Source organism: Anolis sagrei, chromosome 6 (assembly GCF_037176765.1).
Source record: "Anolis sagrei isolate rAnoSag1 chromosome 6, rAnoSag1.mat, whole genome shotgun sequence".
Taxonomy (NCBI): Eukaryota; Metazoa; Chordata; class Lepidosauria; order Squamata; family Dactyloidae; genus Anolis; species Anolis sagrei.
Genome location: NC_090026.1, coordinates 12,823,163 through 12,850,929, shown reverse-complemented (window position 1 = coordinate 12,850,929; position 27,767 = coordinate 12,823,163). Strand labels below are relative to the sequence as shown.

Genomic DNA, 27,767 nt, shown 5'->3' with positions numbered 1-27,767 from the left:
ATTAAAGGCAGGCTACTATAATGGGTTTGGGGACCAGTTTCCCATCAATCCAGAAATTGAACAGACTGCCAAAAGTATAAGAGAGAAAATAAAACTGGAAACGACTGGAAATCCATTTTAGATTTTGGAAAAAGAGGGCTATATATTTAATGCTAAACAGTAGGGATGGAAAGAATATGCTCTACTATCCGTTTCCTATTCAAAAAGCAGGTTTCCTGACAGTTGGGAAACCCTGCTGGAAAGACTAAAAGAGCAGTGAGACTTTTGCTCAGTTTCCTCCCAAGATGCTCATGTCTTGAAATATTCCAGATTGGATTGCCAAAGAGAAAACCGGAGCTGGCTTCTGTCCTTTTAATGGTTATATAGAAAACAGGTCTTGGTTGTCATGCAACCAGGTAACCAGCAACACCTGCTGAAATCCCCCTCTTTTGCACAACCATTAAAATGTGCTATTGCTGGCTGCATTTCCAGTCTGGCAGTCCTAGTTCGAGGAAACAGAGAGACATATAGATCTTTTATACAAAAAGATGGTTTTTGTGCATGGAATATATTCTATTAAAAGGCTCACATACAAAGTGGTGTGAAAGATTCCTACCTGAGACAATTCGATGTAAATATTGACCTGAATTGGTCCAAGGCAGAACTTGGAAACAACTTTTCTGCAAAACATTTTAGAAAATTATATTCACAAATGTACATTGTCCAGTCTTGAGTATAAGGCAGCGTCTTCTATTCCTGTCCCCTTCACCATTGCTATTAAAGGTGCAAAAGCCCCTTTGTCTTTGCATGCTGTTAATTTGGGTAGGAATGGTAAGAGGAAGCTTAGCAAGTGCACATTTCGTGTCTAAACATCCTCTTTGCACATCCTTCAGGTCTTCTACTCTACCACCTCTGGACTGGCCCCTCCCCAGTCAATATGAGCAGTATGAGCTGAAGATCGAAGTGCAGCCTCGAAACTACCACCGAGCCCATTATGAAACGGAAGGCAGCAGGGGAGCTGTGAAGGCTGCACCGGGAGGACATCCTGTGGTGAAGGTAATATCGGGAAGCAGTATGAGGAGAAGACCTGGCATAAGGGACTGTGTAGTGTAGTGGTTGCAGTGCTGACTGGGAGGACTGGGTTCATAGCTCCACTTGGCCACAAGGTTGCCTTACTGGCCTTGGACCAGTCATTGTCTCAGAGAACCACGTACTGGGCACCTTACTTTTTGGAGCAGGGGTATAAACGTGGCTATAAACATGTGCCGAGGCTTATTACTCCTTCCCACCTGCTACTAAGGAGGCTGTCGAGGTCCTGAACCGGTGTCTGGCCACTGTGACGGTCTGGATGAGGATGAACAAATTGAAATTGAATCCAGACAAGACAGAGGTACTCCTGGTCAGTCGCAAGGCCGAACAGGGTATAGGGTTACAACCTGTGCTGGATGGGGTCGCACTCCCCCTGAAGACGCAGGTTCACAGCTTGGGTGTGATCTTGGATTTATCGCTGAGCCCCGAACCCCAGGTTTCAGCGGTGACCAGGGGAGCATTTGCACAGTTAAAGCTTGTGCGCCAGCTGCGCCCGTACCTTGGGAAGTCTGACTTGGCCACGGTAGTCCACGCTCTGGTTACATCCCTTTTAGACTACTGCAACACTCTCTACGTGGGGTTGCCATTGAAGACGGCTCGGAAGCTTCAATTGGTCCAACGTGTGGCAGCCATGATACTAACAGGGGCGGCACACAGGGAGCATACAACCCCTCTGTTGCGCCAGCTACATTGGCTACCAATTTGCTACCAGGCCCAATTCAAAGTGCTGGCTTTGGCCTATAAAGCCCTAAATGGTTCTGGCCCAAGTTACCTATCCGATCGCATCTCTGCGTACGAACCCACTAGGACTTTGAGGTCTTCGGGGAGGCCCTGCTCTCGATCCCGCCTGCAACACAGGCACGGCTGGCGGGGACGAAAGACAGGGCCTTCTCGGTGGTGGCCCCTTGGCTGTGGAATGCCCTTCCCACGGACATTAGATTGGCTCCCTCATTGATGGTATTCCGGAGAAAAGTCAAAACCTGGTTATTTGAACAGGCGTTTGAATAGGCAGTGCAATGAATTCAGGAAATGGAACTACGATTGACGAGTTTGAATCATGATTCTAGTTATGAGACTCCACTTGAATGTTTGCTACTGTTTAATTGTTTAGTCTGCTTCTGTGTTAATTGTTTTTAAATACCTTGTTGATGCCGCATTGAATTGTCTTGCCTTGTGTTGCTTTGCTTGATTGTTGTTAACCACTGTGAGTCGCCTTAGGGCTGAGAATAGCGGTATACAAATGAAGTAAATTAATAAATAAATATTAAATTTGGTTTTCTGTGGGTGAGCTGATGGTGACTACTGGATGGCATATGTTCTGTATCAGAAACTAGAGCTGATGTGGTCTATCCAATGCAATTTTTGGAGTCAGCACCCCATATAACCAAACCGAATCTTAATCTGATTTGTATCTCGTAACTCTAAATCTGATTCGTAACCGAATCTGATTCGTAACTCTTTTGGTGCTAATTTTGGAGAGTCGTCCCTGGTCAAAGTGGTCCCTGGTCAAAAGAAGGTTGGGAACCACTGCTGTAAACCATGCTTAAATAAAGAGAGAAGAGAACCCTGATTGTTTATATATAATGATTGCTAGATATTTCTTAAACTTGGTGGATGCTTTAATGTTCCCATGATGTCACAAACCGAGATGATGAGATCTGGCTCAACAACAGTCTGTGTGACAAAGGTCTTGGAGTCTTAGTAGTCAACAAGTTGAACATGAGACAATAATATGATGCAACAGCTAAAAAGCCAGTGGGAGAATAATGTCTAGATCAGTGTTTTCCAATTTTCCTAATGCTGCGACCCCTTAATACAGTTCTTCATGTTGTGGTGACACCCAACCATAAAATTATTTTAGTTGCTACTTCATAACTTTAATTTTGCTCTTGTTATGAATCGTAATGTAAATATCTGATATGCAGGGTGTATTTTCATTCACTGGACCAAAATTGGCACAAATACCCGATATGCCCAAATTGAATACTGGTGAGGTTGGGCCGGGGGGGGGGGGGGGGGGGGGGGGGAGGATTGATTTTGTCATTTGGGAGTTGTAGTTGCTGGGATTTATAGTTAACCTACAATCAAATAGCATTCTGAACTCCACCGATGATGGATTTGAACCAAGATTGGCACACAGAACTCCCATGACCAACAGAAAATACTGGAAGGGTTTGGTGGGCAATGACTTTGAATTTTGGAGTTGTCGTTCACCTGGGTTTTCTGTTTATTCCTGACAGTGTGGACTCATATAATCCAGTTTAAAGCAGAAAACCTGGGATTAGATCCTGGGATGTGGGGCCCACCTGGAAGGGCCCTAGGGTTCAAATTGCCACTCAGACATGGAGACCTATTGGGTGACCTTGAGCAAGTCACACTCTCTCAGCCTCAGAGGAACTCCCCTTGAGCAAGTCTTGCCAAGAAGGTTACCAGAAGTCGGAAATGACTTAAACTTCTCAACAATAATGACAGAAATGACCTTAACTTCATTTCACTACTTACATACTGGACAGGTGCGCCTCCTTGTGGTCAGAGAGTGGAATGTAAACCCTGTTCATGGGCCAAAAGTACCTCTGAGCATGAGTAGAATGTTTTCAAAAATTGGGGAGATCACAAGTTGAGGCAAGGGCAATATCTCCAAAAGGCTTTTAAATGCCGTATTCTAATTTGACATTTTCTGCAAAGCTAGTCCTGAAGGTGGTCAGTTGAAACATTCACACCTAGCTCCAGCAGACAAAAGTCCTTTGTCCCACCCTGGTCATTCCACAGATATATAAACCCATTTTTCCTACTTCCAACAGACCTCACTACCTCTGAGGAGGCTTGCCATAGATGCAGGCGAAACGTCAGGAGAAAATTCCTCTAGACCATGGCCATATAGCCCGAAAAAACTTACAACAACCCAGAAAAGAGAACCTTTCCCCACTTATTTTCCTTCTCCATTTTTTTTGTTTTCATTTTCCTTTCATGGGCAGGGTGGGACAGTTTTGAAAGCATCCCTCCAGTAATTTAAAAAATGAAAACTATTCCCACTTCAAAGTGTTTCCTGACTGCATGTGCACGCAAGAAGCCCAGAAAAAGAACGAAAAGAGGACAACAAACGGCACAGATTTTGTTTATAATGAATTGCGAAACAGATGCCTGCTAAATTTAGGTTGAGTAAATGCAAAGGTTGGTTTTGGGGGGAGAGGGGAAAGAATGAGTTTGCTTATCATAAAGAGAGAAGCACATGTGCGGGGCAAGGGAGAGTGTGCGAGGCTGGACGGAGGCTCATGCCAGCGAGTCCCTTCAAGGCATGGGGGTTCTGTGTGGGACGTTTGGTTCAAATCTGTTGTTGGTGGAGTTCAGAATGCCCTTTGATTGTAGGTGAACTATAAATCTACAACTCCCAAATGTCAAGCTCTATTTTCCCCAAACTCCACCAGTGTTCACATTTGGGCATATTGAAGATTCGTGCCAAGTTTGGTCCAGATCCATCATTGTTTGAGTCCACAGTACTTTCTGGATGTAGGTGAACTACAATTCCAAAACTCAAGGCCAATGCCTACAAACCCTTCCAGTATTTTCTCTTGGTCATGGGAGTTCTGTGTGCCAAGTTTGGTTCAATTCCATTGTTGGTAGAGTTCAGAATGCTCTTTGATTGTAGGTGAACTATAAATCCCAGCAACTACAACTCCCAAATGCCAAGGTTTATTTTCCCCAAACTCCACCAGTGTTTACATTTGGGCGTATTGAGTATTTGGGCCAAGTTTGGTCCAGATCCATCATTGTTTGAGTCCACAGTGCTCTCTGGACGTAGATGAACTACAACTCCAAAACCCAAAATCAAGGCCAACCAAACCCTTCTAGTATTTTCTGTTTGTCATGGGAATTCTGTGTGTCAGGTTTGGTTCAATTCCATTGTTGGTGGGATTCAGAACGCGCTTTGATTGTAGATGAACTATAAATCCCAGCAACTACAACTCACAAATCAACCCCCCCCCCCCCCAATAATACTCAAATTTGGGCATATCGGGTATTTGTGCCAAATTTGGACCTGTGAATGAAAATACATCCTGCATATTAGATTTTTACATTAATGTTCATAATAGCAGCAAAATTACCATTGTGAAGTAGCAATTAAAATAATTTTATCATCAGGGGTCACCACAACATGAGGAACTGTATTAAGGGGTCATGGCATTAGGAAGGTTGAGAAACACTGCCTTAATTGAAACCTCTCCTACAGTTTATTGCAGCTTTCAATTTAATCCAAATAGGGTGCACCTAAAATGTAGAATTAATACCGTTTGACATCACTTTATCTACTATAGCTCACTGCTGTGGAATCATTAGAGTTGTAGTTTTACAATGTCTTTAGCTTGCTCTCCATAGCATTGAGCCATGGTGATTAAAGTTTTGTCAAACTGCATTAAGTCTGCGGTATAGTTGCACCCTTTTGTGATCTTTATATATGTTTTTTTATTAGGGTCTTCGGACTTCCTAGTCTGGAAACTTCTCTTCCCAAGTCCAAAAATCTTTCTTCCCTTTCGCTTTTATTCCCACCCTCCTGTTTTGAACTTTTATTTTGTGTAGGCTTCAGTCTTCCCTTCCCCGAGCGCATTCCCCTGGAACCGGGATCTTGGGTCTGCCCTTTCCCACGCTCTAATTCCAGAATCGCAGAGCTGGTCTCCTCCGCATCCATCCCTCTGCGTCACTCTTGGTGAAGACAGGGATAACAAGCTGGTTTGGCAAGGGAGAATATAGGAAAATACCTCCCTATGGGTTTTTTTTCCTTGACGAGTTCTATTTTTCTTTGGTGGGTGTCCCAGATCCAGCTTTTGCCTTAGAGGATATACCCTCATGTACTCATGTGTAAATCTTGAAAGTTATCCATGGGTCAGTGTGACTGCTGTAACTATTATCAAGAAGGGAATATCCTCTGAGCAGAGTGGCGAAAGGCAAGAGTCAACCCCAGAAGAAGCTAAAAGAAGGACTAAACTCTTATTTTCCTTCTGACTTTTTGAATGCCTGGGAAGGAAAATGGTTGCGGTGTCCAGGGGCAACTAGCACTGGTGCATTCCCTCTCTGTGGAATGACCTTTGATTTATCCATGGGTCATATCAAAAGTCCATAATTTTGGCCCCCAAACCTCCCCTTGACTTATCCATAGGTCACTGTCAAAGTCCATCACTTATACATGAGGTTGACTTATACATGCGTATACAACAACTTGGTGTATTTCCTTGGGTCTTATGAAACTCCAACACATTGGACCCCAAACCTCCCCTCAACTTATTCATGGGTCATATCAAAACCCATCAACTTGGCTCCAAACTTGCCCTTAACTTATTCATGGGACATTGTCAAAAGTCCATCATTTATACATGAGGTCAACTTATACACAAGTTCGACTTATACATGGGTATATACCACAACTTGGTGTTTTTCTGTGGGTCATATCGAACTCCATCACACTGGTCCCCAAACTTATTTGTGGTCATATCAAAACCCATTAACTTGGTCCCAAAACTTACCCATAACTTATTTGTGGGTCTTTGTCAAAGTCCACTTGTACATGAGGTTGACTTGTGCATAAGGTCAACTGATTTATGAGTATATACAACAACTTGGTGTCTTTCCCTGAGTCATATCAAACTCCATCACACTGGACGCCAAACCTCCCCTAAACTTATCCGTGAGTCATATTACAATCCATCAACTTGGTCCCAAAACTTACCCTTAACTTATTCATGAGTCACTGTCAAAGTCCATCACTTATACATGAGGTCAACTTATACATGAGATCGACTTATACATGAGTATATACAACAACTTGGTGTCTTTCCATGGGTCATTTCAAACTCCATCACACTGGATGCCAAGCCTCCCCTCAACTTATCCATAGGTCAGATCAATACCCATCAACATGGCCCCAAAACTTGCCCTTAACTTATTCATGGGTAGTTGTCAAAGTCCATCACTTATACATGAGGTCGATTTATACATGAGATCGATTTATACATGAGTATATACAACAACTTGGTGTCTTTCCATGGGTTGTATCAAACTCCATCACATTGGACCCCAAACTTCCCCTCAACTTATCCATGGATCATATCAAAATCCATCAACTTGGCCCCAAAACTTGCCCTTAACTTTTTCATGGGTCAATGTCAAAGTCCATCACTTATACGTGAGATCAATTTATACATAAGGTCGGCTTATACATGAGTATATACAACAACTTGGTGTCTTTCCAAGCTCTTTCCTAACCACCGTTTTCCCCAAAGTTCTCATCTTTTCCATGTTTTGAAAAGTTGGCACAAATCTGTTTGGATAGCAAGACCATCTTGCATGACATAGACCACATCCATACTGCCATATAATGCAGTTTAAAACTGCATTATATGGTCAGTGTAGATGTGGTCTAAGTCATCCAAGATGGTCTTGCTATCCAAACAGATTTGTGGTCTATGTTGAACTCATAAGTCTACACCAGTCGTGGCCACAATTCCTAACAGACACCAAAGTTTGCCCATGACTGGTGTACACTGACCATGCAGCTCAACTGATTTATAAGAATCTACACTGACCATTTATTCAGTTTCTAACTACATTATATGGCATCATAGATGGGTCCAAAAAAGGAGGGAGGAAAAGGAGTAAAAAGGGAGTGTTTCCTTTAAGGCTGAAATCGACTGCAGCTGGAAACCTTGGCTTCTTATTAAGAACATCTGGGCAGCCCCTGCGGCAAGACCACCGAACGGCGGATGTCTCCCACTGCAGTGGCAAGTGGCAAAGCGGGCGACTGGTTCGAGATGGAAGAGAGGCGCTGCTATAAAACGACCCCTTTCGTCGAATGGAGACCCGATTTGCTAGTTTGCTACTAAAGGGTTTATTAACCTAAGCAGAGAATTAGCACAACAAAGTCCGTCTTAATCTGAATTGCACTGAATCGGATTTGAAATGAGGATAATCAAGTGGCAGGAATAAAAAAGAAATACCCAATCTATCAAAGCTTTCTCCTAAACTGTTAGTGTTTATGACCATTTTGTGATGCTGTATAGCCTTGGGCAAACAAGGGTCCTATGGTTAAGAATTTCTTTGAAGTTTGAAAGGATGCCTACAAATTGAACATTTTTTAAAACACAGATCTGTGTTATGCTCAGTTCTTGCAGCAGCTACTTTTTTGGATCCTCAGCGTTGTAATTCAGTGGCTATGCTGGCTGGTGAGAATTGCAATGCCCATATTAGAGTCCAACAAAGATAACTTTACAGTGTCCTGGTTCTATCTGTGATTGGAAGAGTTTGAACATACTTTTGTCGTACATAGAGCAATGGCTGTAAAGTTGGCACTTGATACCTGTTGGGTTTGGTTCTAGATGGCTGCTCAAGTCTCATTCTATACAGTGTTATATAATTGGAGACATACACATATGTAACATGTTGTCCCTTATATCATGTTGCAAAATTAAAGTTTGCTTATCTCTCTACATTTGCGAGTTTGACTTTTGTGAAGTTTGTTGTTTTTGTGCATATGTTCTGTCTAGGAATCTCTGAGTCTTCTAATGTAATTCTGTGGAAAACTTTGAACAGAGGTTGTCCATAAACTTGTCAGAAATATTTAAAATTAACTAGGTATTTTTAATTGCAAAAATGTGAGTCAAGCACTCAAAGGGTTAAGTGGATGCAATGACTCAGCAAAAGCTGCAGTTCAATATAAGTAGGTGTGCCTATAGCTTAGTATGCCTCAGTGTTAGTTGCCCGCAGTACAAAGAGGCTTCAATATGAGAGAGGCCTCAGTCTGAGAGAGGCTTCAGTGTGAGGTAAACCTAAGTGTTAGTAGGCCTCAGTGTGAGGTAGGCCTCAGAGTTAGTAGGCCTCAGTGTGTGAGAGGCTTGGTGTGAGAAGGCTCCAGTGAGAGAAGCCCAGGTTGATGGCCTTGTGTCTAAAACTCCAGTGTGAAGGCTGCTGTGTGTAAATTGCTACTGTGTGAGATAAAACTAAGTGTTATTAGGCCTCAGTGTAAGAGCTCTCTGTGGGAGAAGTGCCTCAATGTGTTAGTAGTCCTCAGTATGAGAAGGCCTCAGTATTAGTTCACTGCAGAGTGAGAAAAGCCTCAGTCTGAGGGAGCCCTCAGACTGAGAAGGCCTCAGTGGGAGAAAGGCCTCAGTATGAGGTAGGTGTCAGTATGAGGAAGGCCTGGTGTGAGCTTTGGTGAGAGAAGCCCCAGGTTGAAGACCATTGTGTGTGAAGCTTCAGTGTGTGAAGGCTGCTGTGTGTGACAGGCTACTGTGTAAAGCTCCTGTGTAACTTCGGTGTGAGAGGATGCCCTGTGAGAGCAAAGCTTTTTATCTGCATGAGAAAGAAGCCCAGCATGGAAGCAAAGAAGGAAGCATAAAGATCTTTATTTGTGTTATGGAAACCTTGTTTTTGTAAATAGTGCAACCATATTATTTATCTATAAAGAGATAACACTGGTCTCTGTGTTTTGTTCTTTTTATCACTTTGGGCTATTGGTGCTGGGTCACGCTGCTGCTGATATGTTACTCTGCTATACATTAATGGGGAGGGACTTTAGTTAATAAGCCCACTCGCCTAACAAAACTCATGCTGGAGGACCTAGAGATTTTTCTGTTCCTGGTTTGAAAGTGTTATTTCCTGTTTAATTGTGCAGCATTTACTTTGAAAGTAGTTGTTATACTCCAGAAACTTTGTTTTCATGGCTGCCACAAACTGTGTTGAATTTGTTGAGACTCTATGAGATAGTCAATCATTTAAAAACTATAGCAAAATATGCTGCAGGATGGCCTGCAAAAACAAAGGTTTTTTTTACAGTTTAATAAACTTTTCCATGTTTTAATGATAGGACCAATTAGGAAATGACATGTATAACCCAGGAACAAAAAGCGTGTTCCATAGCGATATCTTACAAATCACATATTTTTAGAAATGTAAATGAAAGTTTTTTGTGAATTATGTTGTGACCCCAAACATTTCATTATTGTAATTTATGTATGTATCTCTGAGAGCCGCCAGTGGCGCAGCAGATTAAAGCTGCTGAACTTGACCAAAAGGTCGCAGGTTTGAATCTGGGGAGCGGCGTGAGCTCCCACTGTTAGCCCCAGCTTCTGCCAAACTAGCAGTTTGAAAACATGCAAATGTGAGTAGATCAATAGGTACTGCTCCAGCGGGAAGGTAATGGCGCTCTATGCAGTCATGCCGGCCACATGACCTTGGAGTTGCCTACGGACAACGCTGGCTCTTTGGCTTAGAAATGGAGATGAGCACCACCCTCCAGAGTCAGACACGACTGGACTTAATGTCAGGGGAAAACCTTTACCTTTACCTTTGTATCTCTGATAAGGGATTGGTTTAACCTCTGGTTTGCTAGTAAAACTGATTTCTTGTGTGTGTCAGAAATGATGCATGTCTAAAAAGTGTGTCATCAGTTTGAAATGCTTACAAAGCTCTCGTCTGTACGATTTTGGAAGCATTAACTCATTCAGCATTGGCAACACGACAAGGACAGATTTGAAACAAGAAATCCCCAAACACAGAAATGATTATGTTACGAATAACCTTGAGAATCAGACTGTGGTTGAAACCGAGTGATAAAAGGATTTTAAAATATGAAGGACTGAACATATATTGTTATCCTTTCTTCTCCGACCCAAGCTTATAGGTTACGACGAGAAACCTCTCACCCTGCAAATGTTCATCGGCACAGCAGATGAGCGCAACCTGCGCCCACACGCTTTCTACCAAGTCCACCGCATCACAGGGAAGATGGTGGCCACCACCAGTTACGAATCCATCATCAGCGGCACAAAAGTCCTTGAGATGTCGCTACTCCCAGAGAACAACATGGCTGCAAAGTGAGTCCTTCTTTTGCAAACACAATAGGGTGAAGATATCTTTCCCAGGCCCTCCTTGCTTAAGGGATCCTTTAAGCAAGACTAATTCAGTATGAAGGTAAAATACCCTCTGACCAGGATGGCAAAAAGAGGCTGATAAGATTATATAATACAAAAATATTGTCTCTGGGTTATAAATGTCGTTACCCAATTGGTTCTTTCACAAAAACATGGAAAAATTATTAAACTGCAAAACCTGTTTTTACAGTTGCGTGTGCACGGGCGATACACCTCCCCCCGCCAACCCAAGAAAAACCACTCACACAAGGTATTGGGATAAATAATGGCCACAACTCATTTATTGATAACAGGAACAAGGGTTGGCAGCCATGCATGGGTCCTGGATCAAGATCGGGCAGCCCACTGCTGTCCGATACCGCAAGCCACACAGGGGTGCCACCGGCACAATACCGGGCCCAATGCACTCGGCACCCCTGAGACACCAGGCGTTCCCCCTTCACCGCTGAGGGGGGGATACCAAACCGGATCCAGGGCCCATGCCCACGCCAACCAGAGTTGTGACGAAACGCATGAACAACAGCAAGAACAGGTAACTGTGACAACTGACAAAACAAACTAACAATAAACATTTCCCGGAACCATGCAGGGTGGGTGGGTGGATCAGCTGCTGCCGGCCCAGAGACTGATGGTGGGCACAAGGGCAGCCTTAAGTAGGGTGCCCACGAGGGAGGAGAGGCCAGCTGGGGCTCTCCTGCCAGGAGGCGTGGCCGGCAGCTGATAGGGCCACCTTATCAAAACAGCGGGAACTTTCCCGCTGGGTGAGGGGGCTTCTGGGAAGAAGAAGCCCCCCTCAGGCCAAATGGCGGGGGGGGGGGAACACCCCACACCGCAACCTCCACGGCCTGGTAAGTCAGGCCATGCCATAACATCCTGCACTACATTTTGCAATAGTTTTCCAATTAATCTCTCAAGCTAGATTGGATCAGCTTGATGCAATGGTCAGATAATGGAGATTTAACATCAGTCTTTATAATGGATGGATTTGTATCTACAGAGCACCTGAAATTGAGGATATAGCACACATATTATTTGATTGCAAATTGTATCAGAAGGTGAGAGACTTCTACTTTGGTCCATATATCAAATGGACAATGTATTGGGAATATCACATCAGAACAACATATTTTATGTGTTGCCAAGACCCAAAAATATCATATAAACAGCTCTGTATTTGAGCAGAACAATACGTTTGAGAACCACATATGTGGGGCTGATTGGGGTAAATTGTAGGGGTGATAAGGAAATATGATCTATATACTCAATTTTTTTAGTTTTATTGTATCTTATGGAGCCCCCAGTGGTGCAATGGATTAAACCCTTGTGCTGGTAGGACTGAAGACCGACAGGTTGTAGATTCAAATCCAGGGAGAGCGTAGATGAGCTCCCTCTGTCAGCTCCAGCTCCCCATGTGGGGACATGAGAGAAGCCTCCCACAAGGATGGTAAAACCTCAAACATCTGGGCGTCCCCTGGCAATGTCCTTGAGGTGGCCAATTCTCTCACACCAGAAGCAACTTGCAGTTTCTCAAGTTGTTCCTGACATGAAAAAAAAAATCTTATCATATTTATTTACTGTATTGTTAAAAGTGTCCTATTTTAACTTACAACATAGAGAGCAATCAAGTCTGATCAAGCCTTGTTGTTTGGTTTGGTATTGTGATATGGCCTAAGTGCTAATCAATACCATTATTATTATTATTATTATTATTATTATTATTATTATTATTATTCTAATGAATCTCTCATAGAATCTCAACCAATTCAATGTAGTTCGTGGTAGCAACAAAAATGAAGTTGCCAGAGTAAAATAACTAGTTTCAAAGTAAATACCACACAATTAAACAAGAAATAACATAGTGTAATGATAGAAAGGTGAAAGAATAGAGGGGAGAAAACACTAACTGAAGTATTAAAGTAGAGGGTAATATTCTGTAATCAGAGCCAAGTATACATGTTTGTAAGAGAATAAAATGGATAGGATTAAGAGCTTTTCCCATTGCAGGGAAGGAGGTTCACGTGTCCCAGGTTGCATCCACGCTATAGAATGAATGCAGTTTGACGCTGCTTCAAGTGTGATGGCTCCTTTCTATGGAATTCTGGGAATTGAAGTTTTGTGAGACATTAGCACTCTTTGGAATACAAGACTAAGTTTCTTGTACAACTGGAACTCCTATGATTCCATAGCGTTGAGCCACGGTAGTGGAAAAAGAAGGGAAGCCTGTACCTCTGGTTATGTACTGTCTGTCTTTGTTAATTGTATAACAGCATTGAATGTTTGCCATATATGTATACTGTAATCCCCCCTGAGTCCCCTTGGGGAGATAGGGCGGAATATAAATAAAGTATATTATTATTATTATTATTATTATTATTATTATTAGTTCAAGTGGTGTCAATCTGCATTAATTCTGCCATGTAGATGCAGCCTCAGTCTCGCAAATCTACCTCGACAAAATCTTCCTTCCTAGTTTTAGTCTTCCCTTTTTGGCAAGTCCTTTGGCCTTTCCTTTGCAGCATTGACTGTGCTGGGATCTTGAAGCTGCGGAATTCGGACATTGAGCTGCGCAAGGGCGAGACGGACATTGGGCGCAAGAACACGCGGGTGCGCCTGGTCTTCCGGGTCCATGTGCCGCAAGGGAATGGCAAGGTGGTTTCCATCCAGGTGGCTTCGGTACCCATCGAGTGCTGTGAGTAGTCATTGGGGGCAAAACAGTGAGGTTGACAACTGCCTGAATCAACGATAGTATCATAGAGTTGGAGAAGACCATAACGGCCATCCACTCCAATATCCTTCTGCAATGCAGAAACATTCAATCAAAGCACTCCCAACAGATGGCCCTGCAGCCACTGCTTCAAAAGCTCTAGAGAAGGATATGCCACCACACTCCAAGGCAACATATTCCACTGCCAAACAGCTCTTACAGTTAAGAAGTTTTTCCTAATGTTTAGGTGCAATATCTTATCCTGAAATTAAAACCCATTGCTCCATGTCCTAGCTTCTAGAGCAGCACAAAACAAGCTTGTTCCCTCCTCAATGTGATAGCCTTTCAAATAATTTAAATATGGCTATCATGTCCCCTCTTCGTCTTCTTTTTTCCAAGCTTAAAACACCCAGCTTCCTAAGCCATCCCTCATAGGTTTTGGCTTCCAAACCATTGATCATTGTGGTTGACCTTCTCATGTCACGTTCCAGCTTGTCAATCTCCTCCCTGAGTTTTGGGCACAAGGTTATTCCAAGTAAGACCTGACTAAAGCAGAATAGAGTCAGGACTATGATTTCCCTCGATCTAGACCAGTGGTTCTCAACCTTCCTAATGCTGTAACCCCTTAATATAGTTCCTCATGTTGTGCTGACCCCCAACCATAAAATTATTTTTGTTGCTACTTCATAACTGTAATTTTGTTATGAATCGTAATGTAAATATCTGATACTAACCATGGAAATGAACAAAATCTGGTTACCAATATTAAAAAACACCAGAATCAAGACAGTAAATAAAGGAGGAGGAGGAGAAGGCAAAGCCAGCCAGCCTTTGTCTTTCTCTCCCTCTCTCCATCCCTCTCTTCCTCCTTCTCTCGCTCTGCCTGCCATCTCTCTTTCTCTTACTCTTTCTCTCTCTCAAGCACCGTATGCGGTAGCCCAGCCCAAATCCAGGAGGGCCAAGGGCAGCTCCAGGAAGGAAGAGGAAGTCATACTGGAGCCCAGGACTGGAAGCAACAGGAGGAAAGGAAGGACAGCCAGGACAAGGGGCAGGGCTGGCCAGGGAGAGCAAGCCGCAGGTGCCTCTTCCTGACTTGCAGGGCCAAGCCGACTTTGAGTCCTGGATGCCATGCTAGCTGGGCTGCTGGGCAATAGGCAGAGGTGGCTTCTGAGGCTGCCGTGATTTCCTGGGCCTTTGCTGCACCTCAGCGGGAAAGCTCAGTGCCTCTGCCAAGCCTGACAGGCGACGAGAGCCGGGCACCAGAGGCACCACAGCAGGTTTGGGCACCTTCTCCCTCATGAGCCTCTGTCTCCAAGCACCTCCTCTGACTCCCCGCCGCCCCATGGAGGGAGCAGGAGGAGGAGGGGGAGGAGGAGGAGCCAACTTGTAGAGGGGGCCCAGCAGCCATTCCAATGAGGTGGAGGGGGTGGGTCCGAAGGAGGCGGCGATGCAACCCCTCTCAAATGGCCAATTGACCCCTCTGGGGGCTGCGACCCCCAGGTTGAGAACCACTGATCTAGACAGTATGTTCCTATAGATGCAGCCTAGAATCGCATTGGCTTTTTAAGCTGCCTTATCACACTGTTGGCTCATGTTTGACTTGCGGTCTACTAAAACTCCTAAATCTTTTTCACATAGACTGTTCTCAAGCCAGATGTTATGCATCCTATACCTGTGACTCCATCCTCACTATATCAAGTCCCATTGATAGAAGTGGATGGAACAGTTAAATACTTGCTATACCATTTGTCTATATTACATGATTGACTATGAGCTCGGTTTATCTCTCACCTTCCATCCCTAAGGCCTTCTTTGTTCTCACCTGCTTTCCTTGTTTTTCCATATAGCCCAGCGCTCAGCTCAGGAGCTCCCCCAAGTGGAAAACTACAGCCTCAGTGCCTGCTCCGTCCACGGCAGTGAAGAAATGGTGATCACCGGAGCCAACTTCCTGCCCGAATCCAAGGTTGTCTTCATTGAGCGAGGCCCTGGTACGCAGCCTATAATGTAACCTTCCTGCTTGCCCTTGGCTCACTTTGGAGCCCTGGATTGCTTTCAAACTGGGGGCATGTTCCCTGCTAGTAGCTATTAGGAATATTCACAGTTCATTTCCCAACTGAAAAATGGGTTCTCCAACACTCTGGGAACACAACAGGGAGGAATAATACAAAAATGAGAATTTTGCATAGCCTTATTGCACATTACTCTGTGTAACACGATTTTTGTTCCTGGATTATCAATGTCATTTGATTTCACATGCTAGAACAAAACAAACAAACCATGTATATGCACTACTATCTTTTGTAATTTTAAACTTCTCACTTTGAAGTCAGTAGATTACAATATGGGTTGAGTATCAGAAATATTATCAGAAATATTAAGATCAGAATTGTTTTTAATACTAATGATGTCTAATACTGTTTTAATATTTGTATATTTGAAATTGTATTGTAATGTTTTTAATATTAGCCGCTTTGAGTCTCCTTACGGAGAGAAAAAGTGGGATAAAAATAAATATAATATTTGTTTAATATTATTGCAATATTTCTGTATCATCACGTGATATCATGGATGTGGGACCCAAGCCTAAACATAAATTTCAAATTATTTTTATATACACCTTCTACACATAACCTGAAAGTAACTCTATATGTCTGATATCTAATTTCTAGTCCTTTAGCTCCTGTGACTGTGAATAAATTGTATTTCTTTGCATGTTTGTTTTAGATGGAAAACTCCAATGGGAAGAAGAGGCAAATGTAAATCGGTTGAAAAGCACAGAGGTAAGTGTGCTGTCACACGCTGGGCCTGTAGCAATTGTCTATTAAGATCTTTATGTGCCCAGCAGGATGCTGGGGTGCCTTGGCTGGGAGGCCCTATGAATTTCCCTATACAAAGTCTTTAGAAGCTTGGAAAGTTTAACAAAGTTCTTTATTGGTGCAACAAATCAGTCAAATACTTCTTAGATCTTCAACAAATCAACCAAATATTTCTTAACTTGTCCACAATGGACAGGCAACTAGCTTCATGAACTGTTTCTTTCTTCTATGAGGGAAATCCTTTCGACCACTCCCTGGGCAATCCGTCATTTAGGCTTAGCTGGCATGGGGCTCTACTCCCGGTTCCACTTTGCTTTATGGGTACCCGAGTAGACCTTACCGGCTAAAACTCTGAAGATTTTCCAGCTGGAGTCCTTTGGATTTTTTCCACGAATGCTGTGGATCTGTTTCTTTAACCCCAACAAGGGCTGTGCTGTATTTCTTAGTAAAGCTATGAGAATTGTCTTCCCCAGCCAAGCTTGTAAAAAACGAAGCTTTTCTACGGGAGGGAAAAACTCACACGTCCTGTAGTTGGGCTTCAAACTGTAATACAGAACAAACTGTCCCCTTTTCCCTCCTGAACCTGGGGAAAAGGGTGGTTCCAAAAGCCCCAACGATGATAAGCAGGCTGCTAGCCTATGACTACAGCCAGGGGGAAGCTGCTTAACTGCAAAATGCCTGGCTAACAGAAACACCCCAACAAGGGAAATGATCTCGTCTTTATCAATTTTCTCTGCTCTCACAGGCTTCAATAACTCTCACAGTCCCAGAATACAACAACAAGAGAATATCACGACCTGTTCAGACCTATTTTTATGTTTCCAACGGCCGCCGGAAAAGAAGCCCTGCTCAGGCATTCAAATACTTACCTGGTAGGTAGAACACACGCAAGTGGAAGATGAAGGAAGAGGTTATGAAAAGTAGAAGTATGGATATACAGTACTGTCTAAAAAAGAGAGTGAAATAATAAATGCAGTGAATAATATTGTCTCTATATTTGTAGGTTAGTATATTTTAACCCCCCGATGGTGCAGCGGGTTAAACCGCTGAACTGCCAAACTTGTTGACCAAAAGGTCAGTGGTTTGAATCCAGGGAGTGGGGTGAGCTCCTGCTGTTAGCCCCAGCTTCTGCCAAACTGGCAGTTCAAAAACATGCAAATGTGAGTCAATCAATAGGTACCACTCTGGCGGGAAGGTAATGGCGTTCCATGCAGTCATGCTGGCCACATGACCTTGGAGGTGTCTATGGACAATGCTGGCTCTTTGGCTTAGAAATTTAGATGAGCACCACCCGCCAGAGTCAGACACGACTAGACTTAACGTCAAGGGGAAACCTTTACTTTTACCTATAGTTTATGTGTGCTTGTTAATATAGATATATGTTTGGTTTGAGGGCTTGGCTATAATTTAGTTTTGTTGTATGTTGCAAGATTGTTCCATAGTTATAGTGATAACTATATCATACAAATCTGCCATTTTTGTATAGTTTTTCTTCTCTTACTATGTCCCCATCTGCACTGACAATTTAATGCAGTTTCAAACCAGTCCTGTGCATAGGAACTCCTGGAAACAGTTTGAAGCCACAAAGCATTGATGCGCATTGAGAGTTTTCTTTCACTCACTCTTGTGGGAGTTTGTTGTCTACCCACTGCAATTTGAAGCTACCTTCCAATTGTATTAAATGATCAGTGTAGACGGTGACTATGTATTCTTTATATCTGGATAAAAATGAGTAAGCCAAAGGGGAAAAAAAAAGAAGGATGTGATGATTCCCTTCGGAGAAAGAGGGCAGATTATAAATCTTATTGTTGTTGTTGTTGTTGTTACGAGAGGCAGATTCTAGAGCAGGCATGGCAAACGTCAGCCCTCCAGGTGTTTTGGACTTCAACTCTCACAATTCCTAGCAGCCTACTGGCTGCTAGGAATTGTGGGAGTTGAAGTCCAAAACACCTGGAGGGCTGACGTTTGCCCATGTCTGTGCTAGAGTCACATTGCTGATGTCTTCTTTCATCCCCCTTATTTTATCTCTCTTCCCCAGTGATCTTCAAGGAAGAACCACTGCAAGACTCCCCACATCACAACTTCCCTCATGTCTCTCAAAGCAGTCATTTCCCACAACAAACATCCCCAGGAACCATGGATTTCTCCCCCTCAAGGCCACCCTTCCCTTACGACCATTCTCCCCCCTGTTCTCCTTATGGTCCAGAGTGGAATCCGTGTTCATTCCCAGCCCCACCGCACTACAGCCCCACTTTCCGGTTCCCATCCAACGAGCCCTACAGGGGGGCTAACCTTTCTGTCCCGCTGCTCGCCCCACCGGCCTTGCCCCACTTCCACGCTCTGGAATGCCGCCCGCCCCACTTCCAGCCCCCCAGCTCACCGCTTGCCCCTCCACCTCCAGGGCAGGCGGAAACGTGCGGCAGGGAGAGAACCCCAGAGTGGGCAGATCCAGAACCGGGGTCTGAGGAGCACAGCACCAAGGGGAAGTCGGGGTTTGGCGGTGGCTTCCAGGAGAACATGCCCATCCATGGGATCACGCTGGAGGAAGGTAATGCTAGCGGTGTGAAGATTTCCAAACCTTCTTTCTCTGTGAGCTTCATTTTGAGGAAAGGAAAATATCCACCACCTTTCCATATTTTCCAAGTTTGAAATGGGATAAAGTCAAAGTATTTGGAAAATATGGAACATACTCTCCAAACACAAGTAGGGCATCTGTTGGAATGCTTGGATAGTGTGTTTCTGCATATTTAATTGAGATTGGCCTTTGCTCTCCTCCCAAGAAGACTTCTGATTTCCTGACTGCAGTTTGCATCTACAGGCATATTCGCGCCTAGAAATACAAAGTCTGTCACTGCCTCCACATTTTCTCGCTCCATTTGCCAGTTAGCAATCAGTCTGGTTGCCATTATCTTGGGATTTTTGATGTTTAACTGCAACCCAGCTTTTGCACTATCTTCTTTCACGTATTGTTGAAGGCTTTCATGGCCAGAATCACTGGGGTGTTGTAGGTTTTTTTGGGCTATATGGCCATGTTCTAGAGGCATTCCCTCCTGACATTTCGCCTGCATCTGTGGCAAGCATCCTCAGAGGTAGTGAGGTCTTCTTTCACCTTTGTTAGAAGGCTCCTCAGTTCCTCCTCGCTTTTGGCCATCAAAGTGGTATCATCTGCATATCTAAGGTTGTTAAATGTTTCGTCCAGCAATTTTAACTACAGCCTTGGATTTGCCAAGCCCTGCACTTCACATAATATGTTCTGCATACAAGTTGAATAGGGAGGGGAGAGTATACAGCCCTGCCATACGCCTTTCCCAATCTTGAACCAGTCTGTTGTTCCATGTTCTTGCTGTTGCTACTTGGTCCTTGTACAGCTTCCTCAGGGGACAGACAGGTGGCTTGGTATCCCTATACCACCAAGAACTTGCAACAGCCAAAGCCTTTAGAATAGTCAATAAAACAGAAAGAGATGTTTTTCTGAAACTCTCTACCTTCCACCATTATCCAGTAGATATGGACAATTTGGTCTCTTGTTCCTCTGCCTTTTCTAAACCCAGCTTGTACATCTGGCAACTCTCTCCCCATATATTGCTGGAGTCTTCCTTGCAGGATCTTGAGCATTACCTTACTGGTATGTGAAGTAAGTGCCACTGTATGAAAGTTTGAGCATTCTTTAGCATTTCCCTTTTTTGGTATGGGGATATAAGTTGATTTTTTCCAATCTGATGGCCATTATTGTGTTTTTCATCTTTTGCTGGCATATGGCATGCATCACCTTGATATTTGCTGGTTTATGGCATGCTCCATGTTAGTTAAGCTCTAATTTGGAGCACAAGAAGGTTCTTCACTAGGACCTACCTTTGAGGCAGAAGTAAGTAAAATTCAACAACACCATCAAAATCCATGTATATCACAAAAGGAGTTAGCAAGTTCCTCATTGTTAACGTGGCTTATACCTTTGTGATAAGAGAATGGAATAAATTATAATTAACTCATTATGTGTTAGCAAGCTTTGAGAATGCCTGGCCTCCAGGACTAAAATCCTACTACTAAGAGCAAGGTTTTAAAATATTATTTACTGTTTATCTAAGACCACCTAGAAAATTCGCATCTCAGGTGCAGTTTGACTCCAAAACATTGAGCCTTGAACTGTCATGCTTTGCGCCAACGTGATAAATTTTCTTCTAGATCCTCCATCTCATGGTTGGTTTGCCTTGTATTTTCCACACAGTAACTGAGATCATCGGCAGGGACTTGAGCGACTTCCCCGAACCACCTTGCGAAGGAGGCCGGAGTTGAGAGAAAACATATCCCAGGACTTTCCAAAGGAATCCGAAGCTTGACTTGGAGGACATTCAGTGACATCGAAAGATTGCCATAAGCAACTATCATGCTGGTTTTGGGGGACCCTGATATTTATACATTTATTGTTGAGGGTTTTTTTTTTACTTACTGTTTTATGTGTTCCTCCATCCTTTTGTTTCTGCTGGTGCTTATGTAAGATGTAGCGTAGCTCAAAAGGGCCAGAAAAAGAAGAGACTCCCCTGGCCAAGTTTTCTGTCCTCCAATGATGTCCAGGGGGAGTTCCTTGGATCAACGGGTCTCTTGTCACTATTGGTCTGCTCCATTGCTGTCACTTTATAGCAGGCATGGGCAAACTTGGGCCCTCCAGGTGTTTTGGACTTCAACTCCCACCATTCCTAACAACCTCAGGCCCTTTCTTTTCCCCCTCAGCCGCTTAAGGTTCCTTGATAAGGATGCATAGCATATTTGCAAATTTTCTAGGGCAGTGTTTCTCAAACTGTGCTCTTTCAGGTATTTTGGAGACTTCAGTTTCCTGAAATCCCAGCCAGTTTACCAGCTGTTAGGAATTGTGGGAGCTGAAGTCCAAAACATCTGGAGGAGCTCAGTTTGAGAATGACTGTCCTAAACTATGGAGTTGAAAGGTGCTTTGACATATCAAGATGCTTATTTGACAAAATCACCAACTGCAATGAGGTTTATTCTGTGCGAAATTGATGTATGTGGGGGTTTGGGACAGAAAATAGCTTTTCTGAGCGGGTAATAGCATACTCTGCAGAAAATAAGACTTCATTTTAAGGAAAATTATGAATTTTGCGTGATATCGTAATATTTTCTGCACAGAATTCTGCACAAAAATATTATTTTTTTCAGGGACAGTTCTGTTCTCCATGCAATAATTTGCCCCAAACTAATTTTTTCTTTCTATGCAAGAATGCTATGTGCTAATTTTGTACAAAAGTACTGTATTCCTTCCATTGTAAGACACCATCGATTGAAAGACAAACTCTAATTTCAGTTACCAACAGAAATACATGGGATATACCTGTGATTCTAAGATGCACCGTCACATTTACTGAATTCCACTGAGTACTACACTTAAAATGTGGTAAGCTACTGTGTTCATCACATTAGGTTGGGGTCAAGTTTAGGGTAGAGCATTCTTTGCATACTTTAAGCGTAAGGGGCAGCATTCTTTTCAAACATTTCAGGAGGTCCTGGGGAAGTGTATTTTTGATAATGATCCGGATATTTGGCCAGTTCTGTAATGTGATGGCATTTGTTCCTCTCAGGTTTAAAATTAAACATCCCCCCAATTTGTGGGAGGGGAAATTGTGGGAGGAGCCAAAGCACCCTTGTTAGGGAAAGTTCTGCCATTACCTTTTGCTCACTGAGTTTTTACTTTAAATATCAGTATTATTATTGTTATTATTAAGCGATGTGTCCATGCTGTGCAGTCCTGGGAGTCATAGTTTTCCAAGGTCCATACCCTTTTCTAGATGAATTTACAATATGGAATGAATGCCTTTGCACTCAACTTTAAATACCATATCTCCATACTATGCAATCATGGGAGTCATAGTTTTCCAAGGTCCATACCCTTCTCTTGGTGCATTTACAATATGGAACAAATGCCCTTGCACCCCACTTTAAATACTATAGCTCCATTCTATGCGGTCATGGGAGTAATAGTTTCCCAAGGTCCATACTCTTCTTTGATGCATTTATAATATGGAATGAACGCCTTTGCAACCCCACTTTAAATACCTTAGCTCCATACTATGCGATCCTTGGAGTTATAATTCCTAAGGTCCATATCCTTTTCTGGGTGCATCTCCACTGGAGAATAAATACAGTCGGGACCCATTTGAAATGCCATTATTATTATTTGATACACACCAAGATAGGTTCACAGCAAACAAGATCACTATGCTGGCTTTTGTATTCGATCATACGTTGGACTATGTGATGTATCACCGAATAATGTATGCAGATCCGAGTAGGTGGCCTTTTGAAGTTGACAATAGCAATTACAGTGTGATAGCAAAAATCAACTGAAAGAATGCTGAGTACAACTGAGTAACACTGATACATTTAACAGTGTGATGAAGGTAGGGAAATCATCTGTTTCATTTCAAACTGAGTGTGACTGAGCTCTACTCTACCAAACACTTCCCTACTTCAATGTGATGAAGTCCTTAGAAGTGTTTACATAGGGAAAAAAGTGTGTCTTAGAACTGAAGGAATACAGTAGTTTTAGATTGTGGATGGTTTTCAAAAATGATGCCATTTGCACCAACGGCCAGGGGGAACCTCTCCCCATTTCCCCACTCATACATTCACAAAGGCCAGAAGTGGCACTTTTTTTGAGAATAGAGGGAATTGGTACTTCTTTTGGGTTCTCCTAGAATGGACTAGCTCTTGACTTCTGCCATTCAGAGAAGGGGATGGTCCCTTTTTTGGTAAGAGTCCAGGTATAATCCTCACATTGACATGTGGATAAGTTGACCCAGTTTTTTGGGGTTGATTTTTTTGTTTTGTTAATATGTCTAGACTTCTACCTAAGTATATGAGGTAGTGCATGGACTATCTTTTTTGAAAACCGAGAGGCTTGCCTACTATCACGTTGTTCCAAACCTGATTGATAGATGATATTAAGTGATACAAACTGAGTGAGTGGCTTCAGAAAACAGTGTCTCTATGGCAATGTGACATTAAATTTGCTCTAAGTTTTAGTCCAAATTGTAAAGGTACTACCCCATTGCTGAATCTATTCAGGGGTTTTTGACTCAACCCCTTGGTAAAGGTTTCCCCTTGACATTAAGTCTAGTCATGTCTGACTCTGGGGGGTGGTACTCATCTCCATTTCTAAGCCGAGAAGTCTCCTAGATGTCTCCTAGGTCATGTGGTTGGCATTACCTTCCCACCAGAGTGGTACTTATTGATCTACTCACATTTTCATGTTTTCAAAGTGCTAGGTTGACAGAAGCTGGGGCTAACAGTGGGAGCTCACTCTACTCCCCCATTTGAACCACCAACCTTTCGGTCAGCAGCTCATTGTTTAACCTGCAATAATCATAATCATAATCATAATTTATTAATATTCTGCCCTATCTCCCTAAGGAGGACTCAGGGTGGATTCCAACATATAACATACAACACCTCCATTAACAGACAAATATCGCCAACATAATAATCCCAGAGGAAGCCCACCTACCAAAACAGCATAAGAACCTAACATCAATAAATTAAACCCAATGTAATCAAACAAAAATTGTGTAATGGCATAAAATCTGAACATAAAAACATTCACCTGGATTTATAGAAGCCAACTATTATTCATCAAGTTGTGCAGGTTGGTTGTGTAGCCAGTGATGGTTACTGGGTTAGCATAAACTAGACTGAGTCCAGATACTAAATGGAACCGGGGACTCCTTAGAAAGCTCCTTAAATGTTGGACTAAAATATGTAATGGAAGACAACCCCCATTTTTCTTCCATTTCCCATTACGTACCTTATGTTGACGAAGCGTACACACTGGAACACACTTTCTTTCCTTGCATGTGTTCCTTGGCTGATATCTTGAGACCCCTAGCTATTGACTCTGTTAGGAAATGATGGCTTGAACCTCTGTTCCTCACTTCTTCCGGCATGTTTAACCCCACAAATCTCTACCTCTGGGCCATCTTTTTGTGGTGCAATGAACCTTCTGAAAAAGTATTGCTGTTTTCCCCCAATCTGCCAGTCTCTCTGCTCCAGATGGGTTTGGGTTTGCAATGGCATACTATCCTTTCTAAAATAAATTGGTGGCCAGGTACAAGAAGGATTGACACACGAAGGAAAGGAATAGGGCCAACGTTTTTTGCCTTTATGTGTCAGTACTTACTTACTTACACAATCCCTTGTAGCCCAAGGATAATGGTCCTCCAAGTGTAGTATCTTGGTGGTGGGTCTGTCGGTGACTGTGGAGCCCTATTCTTGATCCGCATGTTCTCCTGCAGTGAGGACATCAGTTTCCAGGTGGGAGGCAGTCCCAGTTAGGGTTGGCTTGACGTGCCTTCCTCTTGGCATGTTTCTCCCTTTCACCCTCCATTCATTCCTCTTTGAATTCTGCAGCACTGCTGGTCACAGTTGGCCTCCAGTTAGAGCACTCAAGGGCCAGGGCTTCCCAGTTCTCGGCGTTTATGCCAGTTTTTAAGGTTGGCTTCAAGCCAATCTTTAAATCTCTTTTCCTGTCCATAAACATTATGTTTCCCTTTCTTGAACTGGGAGTAAGTTACTATACTTTGGGAGACAGTGATCGGGCATTCAGACAATGTGGCCAGTCCAGTGGAGTTGATGGCGTAGGAGCTTTGCTTCAGTGCTGGTGGTCTTTGCTTCTTCCAGCACGCTGACATTTGTCCGCCTTTCTTCCCAAGAGATTTGCAGGATTTTTCGAAGGCAACACTGATGGAATCATTCCAGGAGTTGAGTGTGGTGTCTGTAGACAGTCCATGTTTCACAGGCATATAGAAGGGTTGGGAGGGCAGTAGCTTTATAAACAATCACCTTGGTTTCCTTGCAGATGGCCAGATCAGTATTTTTGCAAGGAAATGGGTGACATTTTATCTCCACATGGTAAAAAAAATTGTTTTCATTTGTGTTCACTTTAAAACTGGCAGAAGTTGACTATAGAAGTTACTTTGGAGGAGGTGCATTTACGCAGTAGAATTAATGCAGTTCAACAGCACTTGAACTGCCATGGCTCAATTCTATGGAATCCTGGGAGTTGTAGTTTGATATGGCACCGGAATTTATTGGCAGAGACAGCTAAAGACCTTGTAAAACTACATCTCCCAGGATTCCATAGCATTGAACTATAGCAGTTAAACAGATGTCAAACTGTATTCATTCCCAAGTATAGATGCAGAGGAATTAGGGAAGAGGAAATTCATGGAATGTTTTGCACTTAGTAACTACAACTGCTAACTTTCCAGAATATCAAAACTAGATACTGGGATAAAATTATTTATATTGCTTTCTCTTTTGAAATGGATGTCTAGGGCTGAGACTGGCAAAGATGGGGAACCCGGAAGAAGGGAATGAAATGTGCCACACAGCGCAAAAAGGGTGCTTTGAGGCTTGGGAATATGCAAAAAGATGTTTTCCCCATCCGTTTCCCAGAATCCTGGCCCTTAGCATGGTGTCAGGAACAGATCTTAGAAAAAACAGCAACAACAGAACTTGGAAAGTTACTTTTCAAAAGGGATTCATTTCTATTACTTGTTGCAGTAACACTATGTAACAAAATTTGAAGAACAAAATCTGTTCCTGGTTAGAAAGTGTCATTCCTGTTTTATTGTGGAGTACTTACTTTGAAAGTAGTTGTTCAACTCCAGAAACTTCATTTTTGTGGCTGCCACAAACTATATTGAATTGGTTGAGACTCTATGAGATAGTCATTGAAAAACTATAGCAAAATGTGCTGCAGGATGTCCCACAAGGACAAAGTTTTTGCAGTTCAATCCAAAGTAATAACAAAGTACTGGGAATGTAATAATAACCAATACTTTTGAAACGTAACATTGCTACAAAGGTAATACCGTTAGTTGTAAATCAGTGCTTCCAATCAGTGCTTCCTACACATACCAGAATTTCTACCTGTGTCTTATGGGGTGGTGGTGGGGGATTTTGGGATTTGTAGTACTCCCCCCCCCCCCGCTCGCCCCAAGTTCTATCTAGACTTAAGCCATAGGGCTGAGGAAGTAGCTTAACCAAATGTGCCAATGTTTTCTCAAAGGGAGGTACAGTTGGTGGTTGTATTTTTGAATATATATATATGTGTATATGTATATTTTTATATGTATTTCGAGGAGCGGTGGGAATGTTCTTTTGTAATTAAAGACGTAAAGGAAATGGCACATCTTGTGCAACTGTGTGTGTATTTATGTGTGCGTACATGTCCATTTCTGGTTGCTGGAGGCAGCTGAAAGAAAGGGAAGTTCACAGAAACAGAGCAAGGAAGAAAATGTGGAAGTTGGTTGATCGTCCCTCTTTTGACGATATTCAAGCGCAAACAATGTTTTTGCTGCCCAAACAACATTGAAAAAAGTCGCTCCAAGCTTGAGAAGAAACCCAAGATGAATCCATATGGCAGTGTTTCTCAACGTGGGGGGGGGGGGGGGGTGGGTCCACAGGGTGTGTGTCTGTCTGTGTTGCAAAGTGGTGTCAGAGGGATTGTCAAACACTATCAGAAAACACAGTATTTTATGTTCACAATGGAGCAGGCTCGTAGCCAGGATTTTGTTTCGGGGGGGGGGGGGGGTGAGTTCGGTTTGGGGGGCTGAGTTTGGTTTGGGGGGGGGGGGGAGTCTGAGTGAAAGAAGGTCTACCCTAGCAAACCTTTTGTATCATTACCCCAAATACCCCCATACATATGGGATATATTGAGTATAGTGATCAGATCATGATATGAATAAACATAGCAGTTTAAATAATGTACCAGTAAGGCCTTCTCGCGGACTACCATCAGAATTTGGGGGGGGGGGGGAGCTGAAGACCCCCAAGCCCCCCCCCCCCCCCCCCCCGGCTACATGCCTGCAATGGAGTGTAGGAAATTTGGCCCAATTCTCTCATTGGTAGGGTTCAGAATGCTATTTGATTGTAGGTGAACTATAAATACCAGCAACTACAACTCCCAGATGTCAAGGTCTATTTTCCCCAAACTCCACCAGTGTTCACATTTGGGCATATTGAAGATTCGTGCCAAGTTTGATCCAGATCCATCATTGTTTGAGTCCACAGTGCTCTCTGGATGTAGGTGAACTACAACTCCAATTCAAAACAGTAGCAAAATGACAGTTATGAAGTATCAATGAAAATAATCTTATGGTTGGGGGTCACCACAGCATGAGGAACTGTATTAAGGGGTGATGGCATTAGGAAGGTTGAGAAACACTGCCCTATGGAATGCTGTCTAAGTCTTCA

General features: G+C 43.1%; 1 protein-coding gene across 1 annotated transcript in view; it reads left to right on the top strand.

Moving 5' to 3' along the window:
- NFATC4 (nuclear factor of activated T cells 4) overlaps window positions 1-26,701 on the top strand; it is a 54,082-nt gene extending 27,381 nt beyond the window's left edge. Inside the window, exons 3-10 of the mRNA XM_060780116.2 lie at window positions 873-1,035; window positions 10,729-10,928; window positions 13,502-13,674; window positions 15,537-15,677; window positions 16,414-16,469; window positions 17,251-17,377; window positions 18,544-19,053; window positions 20,731-26,701. Of these exons, the coding sequence (XP_060636099.2) occupies window positions 873-1,035; window positions 10,729-10,928; window positions 13,502-13,674; window positions 15,537-15,677; window positions 16,414-16,469; window positions 17,251-17,377; window positions 18,544-19,053; window positions 20,731-20,798 (1,438 nt within the window). The 3' untranslated portion in view covers window positions 20,799-26,701. The remainder of the gene's footprint in view (window positions 1-872; window positions 1,036-10,728; window positions 10,929-13,501; window positions 13,675-15,536; window positions 15,678-16,413; window positions 16,470-17,250; window positions 17,378-18,543; window positions 19,054-20,730) is intronic.
- The last annotated feature ends 1,066 nt before the right edge of the window (window positions 26,702-27,767 follow it).